The sequence below is a fragment of the Anolis sagrei genome, chromosome 3, assembly GCF_037176765.1.
Source record: "Anolis sagrei isolate rAnoSag1 chromosome 3, rAnoSag1.mat, whole genome shotgun sequence".
Classification (NCBI taxonomy): Eukaryota; Metazoa; Chordata; class Lepidosauria; order Squamata; family Dactyloidae; genus Anolis; species Anolis sagrei.
In genome coordinates, this window is record NC_090023.1 from 15,918,735 (window position 1) to 15,933,780 (window position 15,046).

Consider the following 15,046-nt stretch of genomic DNA (forward strand, 5'->3'; position numbering starts at 1 on the left):
CAAATTCCTAAAGAGAATACATCTCTATGAATCTCTAGACCTGTGTTTCTCAACCTGGAGTTCAGAACCACTGGGGGGCTGCGAGGGGGTGTCAGAGGAGTAGCCAAACACCTTCAGAAAACACAGTATTTTCTGTTGGTCATAGACTCATAGAATCAAATCATAGAATCATAGAATCAAAGAGTTGGAAGAGACCTCATGGGTCATCCAGTCCAACCCCCTGCCAAGAAGCAGGAATATTGCATTCAAATCACCCCTGACAAATGGCCATCCAGCCTCTGCTTAAAAGCTTCCAAAGAAGGAGCCTCCACCACACTCCGGGGCAGAGAGTTCCACTGCTGAACGGCTCTCACAGTCAGGAAGTTCTTCCTCATGTTCAGATGGAATCTCCTCTCTTGTAGTTTGAAGCCATTGTTCCGCGTCCTAGTCTCCAAGGAAGCAGAAAACAAGCTTGCTCCTTCCTCCCTGTGGCTTCCTCTCACATATTTATACATGGCTATCATATCTCCTCTCAGCCTTCTCTTCTTCAGGCTAAACATGCCCAGTTCCCTAAGCTGCTCCTCATAGCTCTTGTTCTCCAGACCCTTGATCATTTTAGTCGCCCTCCTCTGGACACATTCCAGCTTGTCAATATCTCTCTTGAATTGTGGTGCCCAGAATTGGACACAATATTCCAGATGTGGTCTAACCAAAGCAGAATAGAGGGGTAGCATTACTTCCTTAGATCTAGACACTATGCTCCTATTGATGCAGGCCAAAATCCCATTGGCTTTTTTTGCCGCCAGCAACTACAACTCCCAAATGACAAAATCAATCCCCTCCCCTCTCCAACCCCACCAGTATTAAAATTTGGGCATATCAGGTATTTGTGCCAAATTTAGTCCAATGAATGAAAATACCTCCTGCATATCAGGCTTTTACATTTCGATTCATAACAGTTATGAAGTAGGAAAGAAAATTATTTTATGGCTGGGGGTCACCACAACATGAGGAACTGTATTAAGGGGTTGTGGCATTAGGAAGATTGAGAATCACTGCTCTAGACACTCCAGTGCAACTCTGTGCTTGGACTGGGAGCCAGATAATTAAAAGGAGACAGTCATATTCACAGCTTTAGGTAACCACGGTCTGACCAGGAACATATCCGCCATGGCTGTGGGGTTCTTGTATTTGGTCATGTTGCAAACAAGTACTCAACAACCCATGAACTGGCAGCAGAAGTCCTAATTACACATATAAATAAGATCAAAGAGTTTTACACATTCTGCGAAGGAAGAATACCAGATTCTAAAAGTGTAGCAGCGACTTAGTGAGCTGGAAATTTGGACACCGGTGAATTTAATAAACACAAAGACATTCATTGCGTAAATGTTACCAATATCAGCTGTGCCAACAGCCAGTGCAAGCATCTCAAATCCTTTAATTCCAAAACTATTTTAGGAATTTTATTCTTTTGCTATCATTTTATGTAATTTGAGAGGAAGCAAAACAATAACAAAGTTTAGAGATTAAAGCTGTTGGTTGAAAAATTATTTCACTCATGCTTTGTCTAAAGAACTTCAGAACATTGCAGAAAGAATTAATGCGGGCTTAGTGGCTAAAGGAAAATAGCCCCAATTTATTTCTTTTTCTTTCCTATGTAATAAAAAACAGCAGCTGGCATTGTCTCAAGGAAAGGTTTTCTTGTGTGTGGGGGTGGCAGCTATAAAGAAAGAGTTTTTTAAAAAAACAGGATTCAACCAGCTATTGAAAAATATTCAAAATATTTTAAAGTTTTGGAAGCAAAAAATCACAACTACTCATTTTTATTTTTTAAGCCCCTGTACATAAGAAACATGGATTTGCAACAGAAAATGGATATAAAAGAGTATAGTTATACTATTGTCCTATGATAATTTACTCAGGAAGCCAACTGAGTTCAATTAGCTTTTCTCTTAAGAAAACAGACATAGAACTGAAACCTTGATTTCAAAAGTAGTGTCGTGAGCTGATATATGAGCTACACAAGTTTACATTTGAAATGAGTATGAGTTTAAAATGAGTATGAGTTAATGGTTTTAATTCAAATGCATCCCTCATCTTATGTTCAAACCAAACTGTAGACCATGAGGGCACAGCTAAAGTTAAGTTCTTGAAAATCTTTTCAATTTCTGTGTAAAACAGTGGTTTCCTACCTGTGGGCCATGGCCCACTGGTGGACCGTGAGACCTAAAATAAGGTCTGTGGCTCTAGATTATTAAATATGGTTTTGTGTGGGCGAGCAGGTGGCAACTACTGGATGGCATATGTTCTGTATCAGGAACTAGAGCTGATGTGGTCTATCCAATGCAATTTTCTGAATCAGCACCAAATAATCAAGCCAAATCGAAAGTTGACCAAACACTGATTCATAACCCTTTTGATACTAATGTTGGAGAGTGGTCACTGGTCAAGTGGTCCCTGATCAAGCGGTCCTGGTCAAAGTAGTCCCTAGTTAAAAAAAAATTGGGAAGCACTGGTGTAAACGATTTAACAATGTGCTGAACACCTTATTTGAAATCCAAGAGACTTGGAAGTATTTCATTTGGGGTTGAAACAGAGATTTTTTCCCAATGGTTTTACTAAATAATATTCTGTTCTGACATTATTCTCCAGGAATACTCCCACCCACTTTTATTTATTTATTTACTATATTTGTATACCGCCCTTCTCAGCCCTTAGGCGACTCAGGGCAGTATACAAATTTATCATCAGATGGGGATGATGGGAGTCACAGTCTGGCACGGAGGCATAGTTGAGAGAGACCTCAAAGGGCATCCAGTCCAACTCAGCTGTGACATCAAGAGGACACTATTGGGGTCGTCCCAACAGATGGCCATCCAGCTTCTGCTTAAAGACACCCAGAGGTGGCAGCATATTCCATTGCCAAATATATATCTTCCACATTGCTATCTCCACCCCTCCAATGTTTTCCTTAATATATGAGGCTAATCTTTATTACTGGAAATCCTTACTCTGCTTTCCAATATTTTTCATTAGCCCTTTGCCTTTAAAATGGATATTTTATAATTTAATGTTCTAATTAATGCTTTGCTTGTGCTATATTGTTTTGATATATGTGTTGGCATTGAATTGTTGCCAGTTGTAAGCTGCCCTGAGTCCCCCCTCAGGGGTTGAGAAGGAGGGGGTACAAATATTTGAAATAAATAAATAAATAAAAAGGGGAGGCAGAAAGCAATAAACACACACACTCACAGGACACCATTCAACCAATGTTTAGAGTTTCTGTTAAATTAAATACTTACATTAAATATTTATGGGCAGATGAGGATAGAATATAACACAACCCTATATGTGTCTGTTCAGAGGCAAAGCCCTGAGATAAACTTATAAGCAAATGTTGATAGAAATGCAACTTTAAAAACATCTATGCATCTTTTCTATCAATTGAATTTCCAAATAAACACAAATATAGGATTGCATAGTTCAGTTTTATAACCAGCTGATAATTGTGACTCCATAGTGTGAGGTACTTCTTTGGAAGTCAGCCCCTCAAAACTAAAGAGGGTTCCCAATTAAACTTGCTCCAACTTTGCTAAATTAGGTTGGATGATGAATGTATTGCCTGCCTCCCCCTCAAGGTGGGATACAATATCATTAAACAAGAGATAAAACACTATTAAAAGATATATATCAAGATACACAGAGTTAAAATACAAGTTAAAATCCACTGATGAAATGCAGATGAAAATTCACAACTTAAAATTGACTGGGTAGGATCATGTTCATAATTCAGAACTTATTTTCTGAATGAGGTTTGAATATACTTAAGATTAAAGTTCTAAAATCAGGTTCAACTCAATGTAATAACACTACTGGTTAGGCTTGCATACCCGTAATTTCAGAAATACACTTTACATTAAAAAAATAAGTATATTAAAATATATGCTAATTAATGTATGAAAATAGGTCTAACATTTTACATATTAAAAAAACCCTTAATGTACTGAAATGTATATAGGGTCAGCATTGTGCAGGGACTGAAGTGTTGGACTTGGACAACTTGGACAACAGGAGACGAGGGTTTTTAATTTCCCTTTGGGTCATTGCAACTCATTGGTTGACTGTGGGCAAATCACACCATTTCAGCCTCAAAGGAAGGCAAAGGCGAATTTGGTCAGAACAAATTCTGTCAAGAAAATCTTGTAATACGTTTGCTTTAAGGTCAGCCTGTAAATGTATTGAAGGCACATAACAATAGCAACAGAGACTAGTGAAAGGTATGTTGTCCATCATAAGAAAATATATGTATTACATTTTCTAATATAATTCTTACATCAAAATGTATACACACACACAATATCATAGACCACTTCCATTTAAAAGATCTTTAAAAATGTATCTTGCATATGTGAAATGGTTTCCATGGCTGAGCAGAGATTCAAATCTTGGCCTCCATAGTCATAGCTCAGCACTCAAACCACTAAAGCCGCATTGAGTCTCCTTCAGGAGAGATAAAGCAGAGTATAAGGAAATAAATAGAATAAATAGAATAATAATCATAATAATAAACATGCTGGCTTGTTGTTGTTGTTGTTGTTGTTGTTGTTGTTGTGCTATTGTTGTTGTCTCTCATTTCCCCCATTTTGGGGCTCAGATTTCAATGCACATAGTTCTTAAATGTATGTTCAAAAAAGAGGGAAAGGGGGGATATTAATAATTTGTGTCTTAAAATGGGGAAAAGGATGGATGGATGATGATGATGATGTCATGAAGTAGTTGTGCCTGCACATCGCATCACTTTTGTCTCCGCATTAATTAAGCATACATACTATAGTTCTGAAATCTAAGTCCCAGAATGGGAAAAAGAAAGGATATAAAGGCAGAGGAGGATGAAAGCAAGAAAGATTTTTTTCTACTTCCCATCACTTTTGTCTCCACACCACTGAAGAACATATATTACATATTGCATACAATTCTGAAATGTGTGTCCTGAAATGGGAATGAGAAGGAATACGAGAAGAAGGAACGGGAGAATAAAGGCAAAATCAATCTTGTCTCCAACTCCCATCACTTTTGTCTCCACATCATTGAAGCAAACACAATGCACAAAGTTTTGATTTTTTTCCTCTCAAAATGGGAAAAAGAAGGATGATTTTGATGGCAACAGCAGCAATGATAATGATGGTGATGATGATGATGATGATGATGATGATGATGATAAGAGGTATTTTTTGTCTCTATCTCCCATCACTTTTGTCTCCAAATCATTGAAGCATACATATTAACACATACAACTGTGAAATGTGTGTCCTAAAATTGGAAAAAGGAGGGATGATGGAGATGGTACTACTACTACTACTACTAATAATAATAATAATAATAATAATAATTAGAAGAAGTATTTTTGCCTGAACCTTCCATCAATTTTTCCTGCACTTCATTGAAGCAAATATATTAGCGCATACAGTTCTGAAACATGTGTCCTTACATGGGAAAAAGAAGAGAGGATGACCATGATGACGACGACAGTACTACTACTACAGGTAGTGATGACAGGAGAAGAAAAGATATTAGAGTCTACATTTTGGCTAAGCTGTTACTCTGGTTGTCAGTGAAGGAGGCTTAGAGCAGTGGTATGGTCTCCAGTAGTGCTTTTTGCCTCGACATCACTTTGGTTTCCTCATTATTTCATCATACAGATTACTCTACATGGTTTTGAAATGTGGGTCTCAAAATGGGGAAAAGAGGAAATATAAATGATAAGAGAGATGGTGATGATGAAGGCAACGGGTACTTTTGCCTCCATGTCATTTAAGCAAACGGTTTACTCCACGCAGTTCTGAAATGTGGGTCCTGAAATAGGAAAAAGCAGGGATATAAGTGATGATGATGAAGGAAAAGATTTTTTTTCCATGTCTGGAGCAACTTGACATGTTGCTTCTGGTGTGAGAGAAATGGCCATCTGCAAGGACGTTGCCCGTGGGATGCCAGGATGTTTTGATGTTTTACCATCCTTTGTGGGAGGCTTCTCTCATGTCCCTGGATAGGGAGCCAGAGCTGACAGAGGGAGCTCATCCGCGCTCTCCCTGGATTCGAACCTGCGACCTGTCGGTCTTCAATCCTGCCGGCACAAGGGTTTAGCCCACTGTGCCACCAGGGGCACCTCAAAGAAAAAGATTATGGGGCTGAAGGCAAGAAGTACTTTTGCCTCCACATCATTTCAGCAAGTATATTACTCCACACAGCTCTGAAATGTGTCTTGAAATGGAGAAATGGGGGTATAAATGATGAAGGAGGTGATGATGAAGGCAAGGAGTATGTTTGCTGCCATACCATTTGAGCAAATACTGTATATTACTCCACATAGTTCTGAAATGTGAATCCTGAAATAGAGAAAAGGAGGGATATACGGCACTCCATATGACCCTGAAGGTGTCATAGAACCATAGAATAAAAGAGTTGGAAGAGACTTCATGGGCCATCCAATCCAACCCCCTGCCAAGAAGCAGGAATATTGCATTCAAATCATCCCTGACAGATGGCCATCTAGTCTCTGTTTAAAAGCTTCTAAAGAAGGAGCCTCCACCACACTCCGTGGCAGAGAGTTCCACTGCTGAACAGCTCTCACAGTCAGGAAGTTCTTCCTCATGTTCAGATGGAATCTCCTCTCTTGTAGTTTGAAGCCATTGTTCTGTGTCTACGGACAATGCCGGCTCTTTGGCTTAGAAATGGAGATGTGCACCACTGACTACACTGAAGGTCAGGTGAAACCTTTACCTTTACTATAAAATATGAAGGAGCTGTTGATAATCAAAGCAAGAAGCACTTTTGCCTCCATGTTATTTGAGCAAACACATTACCCTGCACAGTTCTAAAACGTGTGTCTCCAAATGGGAAAAGAGAGGAAGATAAATGATGATGATGATGGTAGTAGTAGTAATGTTTTGTTTTGTTTTTTCATGTCAGGAGTGACTTGAGAAATTGCAAGTCGCTTCTGGTGTGAAAGAATTGGCTGTCTGCAAGGATGTTGCCCAGGGGACGCCCAGATGTTTTTGCCATCCTTGTGGGAGGCTTCTCTCATGTCCCCACATGGAGAGCTGGAGCTGACAGAGGGAGCTCAAGCGTACTCTCCCCAGATTTGAACCTGCAACCTGTTGGTCTTCAGTCCTGCCAGCACAAGGGTTAAACCACTGCGCCCCTGAGGCTCCTAGTAGTAATGGTAAAAAGTACCTCCACATTATTTGAGCTAGTATATTACTCCACTCAATTGTGAAATCTGAGTCCTGAAATGGGGAAAAGGAGGGATAGAAATCATGAAGGTGTTGGTGATGATGATGAAAGCAAGGAGTACTTTTGCCTCCTTGACATTTGAGCAAACATATCATCCCACACAGTTCTAAAATGTGTGACCTGAAAGTGGGAAAGAGGGGGAGATAAATGATGTGGTTGATGATTGTAATAGTAATAGTAGCAGTAATAATTATAAGAAACAATGGCAAGAAGTACCTTTGCCTTCACATTATTTGAGCAAACATATAATGCCATGTAATTCTAAAATGTGTGTCCTAAAAAGTGGGCATGGAAACTTCATGGTTACTCAATGCTATTCAAGCTTGCTAATTGCAACATGCACACTTGCATCAAACAGACAAGGTTTTTTTCTCACACCCTGGACATCATCCCACAGATATATATGTATACACTCCACTTGCTTCACTACCTCTATGCCAGTGTTTTTCAACCTTCCTAATGCCATGGCCCCTTAATACAGTTCCGCATGTTGTGGTGTCCACAACCATAACATTGTTTTCGTTGCTACTTCATAACTGTCATTTTGCTACTGTTATGAATCGTGATGTAAATATCTGATATGCAGGATGTATTTTCATTCATTGGACCAAATTGGGCACAAATACCCAATATGTCCAAACTTAAATACTAGTGGGGTTGGGGGATTGATTTTGTCATTTGGGAGTTGTAGTTGCTGGGATTTATAGTTCATCTACAATCAAAAAGCATTCAGAACTCCACCAATGATGGAACTGAACCAACCTTGGCACACAGAACTCCCATGAACAAGAGAAAATATTGGGTTTGTTGGGCATTGACCTTGAGTTTGGGAGTTGTAATTCACCTACGTCCAGAGAGCACTTTGGACTCAAACAATGATGGATCTGGACCAAACTTGGCACAGATACTCATCATGCCCAAATGTGAACACTGGTGGAGTTTGGGGAAAATAGACCTTGACATTTGGGAGATGTAGTTACTGGGATTTATAGTTCACCTACAATCAAAGAGCGCTCTTAACCCAGCCCTCAATGGATCTGCACCAAACTTGTCACACTATTGACATTGCCAACATTTAATACTGGTAGGGCTGGGGTGGGGGGCTGTTTTTGAGTTCTGGAAGTTCACCAACACCAAAAAGGAAGAGAAGGATAGATGGAGGCACCTAAGATCATCAGAAAGGAGGCACCTAAGACCATCAGAAATAAGACCTAACAAGGAGGCATCTAAGACCATCAGAAATCAGACCTAACAAGGAGGCACCTAAGACCATCAGAAATATGTGTTTTCTGATGATCTTTGGTGACCCCTTTGAAACCCCTTGTGCAACCCCTCCAGGGGTCCTGACCCCCAGGTTGAGAGACACTTATCTATAGTTTGGGAGTTGTAGTTCACATACATACATCCAGAAAGCACAGTGGACTCAAGCAATGATGGATCTGGACCAAACTTGGCATGGATACTCAATATGCCCAAATGTGAACACTGGTGGAGTTTGGGGGAAATAGACCTTGACATTTGGGAGTTGTAGTTACTGGGATGTATAGTTCACCTACAACCTAGGAGTATTCTGAATCTCACCAGCAATAGAACTAGGCCAAACTTCCCATGCAGGAACCCCATGACCAGCAGAAAATTCTGTGTTTTCTGATGATCTTTGGTGACCCCTCTGAAACTCCTTGTGCAACCCCTCCAGGGGTCCCGACCCCCAGGTTGAGAGACACTTATCTATATTCTGGGAGTTGTAGTTCGCATACAAACATTCAGAGAGCACTGTGGACTCAAGCAATGATGGATCTGGACCAAACTTGGCATGGATACTCAGTATGCCCAAATGTGAACACTGGTGGAGTTTGGGGAAAATAGACCTTGACATTTCCTGGAAGTTATAGTTCACCTACAACCTAGGAGCATTCTGAATCTCACCAGCAATAGAACTGGGCCAAACTTCCAATGCAGGAACCCCATGACCAACAGAAAATACTGTATTTTCTGATGATCTTTGGTGACCCCTCTGAAACCCCCTCGTGACCCCCCAGGGGTCCCGACCCAGGTTGAGAAGTTCTACCCTAGGAACTTTCCCAGAACTTTCTGCCTGGGTCCTCCTGCATAGCTCAGGTCCTCCTCGGGCAACCCTTTCCCATGTTCCCTGGTCCTCACCGGCAATGTCCCAGAGCTGGAGTCGGACGACGGTGCGTGCGTCCCAGGGCAGGACCTTGAGGGCGAAGTCCACCCCGATGGTGGCCCGGTAGTGCGGGGAGAAGTTCTGGTGGACGTAGCGCTTGATGATGCTGGTCTTGCCCACGCCCAGGTCGCCGATCACCAGCAGCTTGTAAAGCCGCTCCTGGGGGCCCCTCGGCGGAGACGGAGGCAGGGGAGCCGGGGAAAGAGGCCGAGGAGAAGGCGAAGGAGGAGGAGGAGGGGGAGAAGGCGGCTTCTTCGGCATCGTCCGCGGCTCTCCGGACGCTTCTGTCCCTCTCCCCGCCGAAGAGGAGGAGGAGGAGGAGAAGGAGGAGAAGAAGGAGCCTCTTCAAGGCGCCCGGGGGAGGGACCTGGACCTCTCCTCTGCCTTGCCTCTCAAGCCGGACCGAGCAGGAGGGGCAGCAGCCAACGGGAAGGGTGGGTCACTCTACACTCCAGAATCAGTGCCCTTGTTTATATACCACTCTCCTCCAGTGGATGGGAGCTTGTGTGTACGCCTGACACATAGCCCGACATTGAGTGATTCCCTACTTTTGGAGAGCCCACTCTCAAGAGAAGATTTCCACATTTTACTAACTAGTTGTACCCGCCACGCGTTGCTGTAGCCAACCTTCCCTCCCTCTTTCTCTCTCTCTCTCTCTTTCTTTCTTTCTTTCTTTCTTTCTTTCTTTCTCTCTTTCCTCTCTTCCCTTCCCTTCCCTTCCTTTCCTTCCTTCCTTCCTTCCTTCCCTCCCTCCCTCCCTCCCTCTTCCCTTCCTTCCCCCCTTTTATTTCCCTTCCTTTTCTCCCCTTTCTTCCTTCTCTACCTATTCTTGCACTGCAGCTCCCAGCACTCCTCCTGATCAATCTATCTATCTACCTACCTATCTATCTACTCCAGTGGTTCTCAACCTTGGGTCCCCAGATTTTTTTGGCCCACAACTCCCAGAAATCCCAACCAGTTTACCAGCTGTTAGGATTTCTGGGAGTTGAAGGCCCAAAACATCTGGGGACCCCAGGTTGAAAACCACTGACTACTCTATCTGGAGGATTGCTGAGAATTGCAGTCCAGGAATAGGAAAGTGGAAATATGCAGGGATTGGGATGCTCTCCAAGAAATCCAAGGAGAAGAAAGCTTGCATCTTGGAACCTGTGCATTTGGATCATCCTCCTTTCCTAATAGGCCTAGTCTAGGGGATGCTGGGAACTGTAGTCCAGAAGGGTGTGTGGATATGCTATTATGTGTTTTGTTTGCCAGGGGAATGTCCTTTTGTGCATGCACTGTAGCATCTTCTTGCTTTTTTTGGACTTTTAAGTTCCTTCTGTTGTGTTTTTCCGTCACTTGTTGGCCTGATAGGTGTCTTGTGTCCAAATTTGGTGTCAATTCATCCTGTAGTTTTTTAGTTATGTTAATCCCACAAACAAACATGACATTTTTTATTTATATAGCTCAGGGGTCCTCAAACTATGGCCCGGGGGTGGAATACGGCCCTCCAAGGTCATTTACCTGGCACTCGCTCAGGGTCAACCTAAGTCTGAAACTACTTGAAAGCACACAGCAACAACAACAACAACAATCCTATCTCATCAGCCAAAAGCAGGTCCACACTTCCCATTGAAATACTAATAAGTTTACATTTGTTAAAATTGTTCTTCATTTTAATTATTGTATTGTTTTAAAGTGTTTTGCACTACAAATAAGATATATGCAGTGTGCATAGGAATTCATTCATGCTTTTTTCAAATTATAATCCGGCCCTCCAACAGTTTGAGGGACTGTGACCTGGCCCTCTGTTTAAAAAGTTTGAGGACCCCTGATATAGATGAACACTTGGGGCTCATCTACACCAGGCATAGGCAAATGTTGGCCCTCCTTCCAGGTGTTTTGGACTGCTGGCTGTTAGGAATTGTGGGAGTTGAAGTCCAAAACATCTGGAGGGAAGACCGAAGTTTGCCCATGCCTGATCTACACTGTCATAGAATCATATAATCCTAGAGTAGGAAATCAGAAGACATTTACTTATTGGGAGGAGAGCAATGGCCAATCTTGATAAAATAGTAAAGAGTAGAGACATCACACTGGCAACCAAGATCCACATAGTTAAAGCAATGGTATTCTCTGAAGTAACCTATGGATGTGAGAGCTGGACCATAGGGAAGGCTGAGCGAAGGAAGATAAACACTTTTGAACTGTAGTGCTGGAGGAAAATTCTGAGAGTGCCTTGGACTGCCAGAAGATCCAACCAGTGAATACTTCAGGAAATAAAGCCCTGCTGCTCATTGGAGGGAAGGATATTAGAGACAAAGATAAAGTACTTTGGCCACATCATGAGAAGAAAGGAAAGCTTGGAGAAGAGAATGATGCTGGGGGAAAAGGAAGGAAAAAGGAAGAGGGGCTGACCAAGGGCAAGGTGGATCAATGGCATCCTTGAAAAGACTGGTGTTCCTTCACCGCTGGGCCTGTATTTGGTTGGCTTTAAATATAGGATGTGTAACCTTTGCCCAGCCAGAAGCCAGGGGCCTAAGAAGAAGTTCTCAGAGGTTTCCACTACAAAATAATCTTCATATGGCTTGAAAAATACAACAAAGTCTTTTATTAACAGGTACTTCAAAGCTTTCTTGATAAAGAATTAGTTCTCTCAATCTTGCCCACAGGGGACAGGCACTATCTTCAATAACTTTCTTTAAAGGAAAATTCACTTTTTTTAACTTCTCCCAAGGCTGACTAAAATCCAACCCTCACTGGTGTGGGTTCCGCTGCCAGGCCAAACTGCTTCTCGAGCGCTGAGAGGACCTACCAGCAAGGCAATGGATGTTCTCCAGTTGGAGTTCTTTAGACCTTAAGACTGTCTTCCTGGAAACTCTGAAGGCTGTGGAAGGCTTCCCTGGAGTTCTTAGGAGACTCTTAAAGCTGTTCTCCCCTGGAACTTCTTTCCCTGGAAATTCTGTTAGAGTTTCTGTGACCCTGGAATTCTTAAAGGTTGAAGCCTTTGTACAGGGGAAACAACACACATCCTATACGTTGGTTAACCTGGCTGAAACTAAACACAAAATGGCTCACTTCCCTACCGAAACCCAAAAAGGGGGTGGGACTAGCGAACCTAAGGATAATTGACAAGCAATTGACCCAATAACTGCAAAATAAGGAGAGCCATCTAACTGCAAAGGCATATAACTTCAAAATGCATGCAGCAATGAACAAATAGCAAGATAAGCTGGAATTCCTGGTGCGGCTGTACCAAAACAACTGGCTTTACTCTGAAGGAGCTGGGGGTGGTGACAGCTGATAGAGGGCTCTGGCATGGGCTGGTCCATGAGGTCACAAAGACTTGGAAGAGAGTGAACAAATAAACAACAAAATGTTTAATTACAAAAATACAAGTCAAGCACTGAAAGAGTTATAGCTTAGTAGCCTCAGTCTGAGAGAGGTCTCTGTGGGAGTAGGGCTTCAGTGTGTTAGTAGGCCTCTGTCCGAGAGATCCTTCAGTGTGAGAAGGCTTCAGTGGGAGAAGGGTCTGAGTGTGAGGTAAGCCTCAGTATGAGAAGGCCTTGTGAGATGAAGCTCCAATGTGAAGGCTACTGTCACTGTGTGTAAAAAGCTACTTTGTGAAGCTCCCATGTAACTTTGGTGTGAGGAGAGGCTCTGTGAGAGCAAAGCTGTTTATCAGCATGAGAAAGAAGCCCAGCATAGAAGCAAAGAAGGAAGTATAAAGAACTTTATTTGTGTTATGGAAACCTTGTTCCTGTAAATAGTACAACCATATTATTTTCCTACCAAGGTAAGCCTGCTATGGAAGTGGTAACATTGGACTGTGTTTTTTCTTTTTTTCTTTTTATCAGTTTGGGTTACTAGTGCTGGGTCACGTTACTGCTAATAATTTACTCTGCTGTACATTCACGAGAAAGGTCTTTTGTTAATAAGCTCATTCACCCAACAGAGTCCATAGCATTGAGCTGTGGAAGTTAAAATGGTGTCAAATTGCAGTAATTGTGCATTGTAAATGCACTCAGGAGAGTCAAAAAGTTTGCCCATGCCACCCTCCCATGGCTCAATGCTATGGCAGCTGTACTTTTACAAACCCCTCAGCTTTCCCTGGCATTTCACCAAAAAACAACCACAAGGATTTCACCCTTTTGACCCATGGAAGTTCAAGAGGTGTCAATCTGTATTCATCCCTCAATGTTGATGCACCCAAAGTCTTGCATAAGGAAAGGCATGGAGCCTCCTTAAATCCACAGGAGACGTGAAGGCACACACAAAGTAGGAGGGTGGGTCAAAAAGTAATGCCTCAATTGCTCTAACTCATTTCTTTGACAGCTACTGGACTATCTATGCATGATATGATAGAAGTAACCTTACTCTACTGATATAGTCTTTTATTTTTCACATCGACTGATTTGAACCATTAATCTGAAGCTAAAATAAAGAGTTGCTATGAATTTCTGGCAATAGAAGGTTGCGGAAGGTTGTGAACTTCCTGACTGTGAGAGCCGTTCAGCGGTGGAACTCTCTGCCCCGGAGTGTGGTGGAGGCTCCTTCTTTGGAAGCTTTTAAACAGAGGCTGGATAGCCATCTGTCAGGGGTGATTTGAATGCAATATTCCTGCTTCTTGGCAGGAGGTTGGACTGGATGGCCCATGAGGTCTCTTCCAACTCTTTGATTCTATGACCAGGGTGCCAGAATGACAAGGAAGGTGGGAGAGGAAATATTGTCCCTTTGTCACTGCACTTTCTTCTCCTATCACTTTGTCAATTCATCAGCAAGCTGTCAACAGGACCCATGCCACACTCACTGGCTGCCACACAAGGAAAACAGGAGGGGACATTGGGTGCAATATGGGATGTCCAAGTCAACAGTTGCAACCAGGTTCATGTAACCAGCCAAATTATTTACATGGGCCCAAAGTTGTGAGTTGCTCTGGACTATGGGAAAGGTGGATTAGGCAGGGAGGTACATACCAGCCAGAAATGGCATTTGATTGAATATGATTTGTTTTATACTGATGTTTACATCATGCTCCATTTTATTACGAGCAGCTGCTGATGCTATAGAAGCCATGCTAAAGATAAAATTGCCATGAAAGCCAACATTGTGTTTGCTTAATTTTGCACAACGTGATGTTCCCAAGAACAAAACGTGCTGGTATCAAACATCTTGAGAGGACGGGCTTGTTTGTTTGCTTCCTACTTTGTTTTACAAGACCTTGGGAAATGCAATCAAGTCTTTTGAAATGGACTCAGTTCTGAGTCCGTAAACCAGGGAGGCTCAATTTTATTACTGAAATCAGCTAGCCTATCAAAGGGCTAAAGTATAATTCTTAGTATCAGGCAAAGTTTTGTCTCTAGTGAAAAAAAACATAAAGAATTAGCTCTCTGCTAATAGATACAGCAGGGTTGTATAATATGTCAGCATTTCATTTTTTTTTAATGTAATGCAGTGAAAGCTTTTCTCTTCCTTTCATAGAATCATGGAGTTGGAAGAGCCATCCAGTCCAACCCCCTGCCAAGAAGTAGGAATATTGCATTCAAAGCACCCTGACAGTTGGCCATCCAGCCTCTGTTTAAAAGCTTCCAAAGAAGGAGCCTCCACCAT

The 15,046-nt window shown here is 42.2% G+C and overlaps 1 protein-coding gene across 1 annotated transcript in view; it reads right to left on the minus strand.

Annotated features, from left to right (window-relative positions):
* Nucleotides 1-9,916, minus strand: part of RAB38 (RAB38, member RAS oncogene family) — a 35,641-nt gene extending 25,725 nt beyond the window's left edge. Inside the window, exon 1 of the mRNA XM_060771134.2 lies at nt 9,433-9,916. Within this exon, the coding sequence (XP_060627117.2) occupies nt 9,433-9,718 (286 nt within the window). The 5' untranslated portion in view covers nt 9,719-9,916. The remainder of the gene's footprint in view (nt 1-9,432) is intronic.
* Between the last annotated feature and the right edge of the window lie 5,130 nt (nt 9,917-15,046).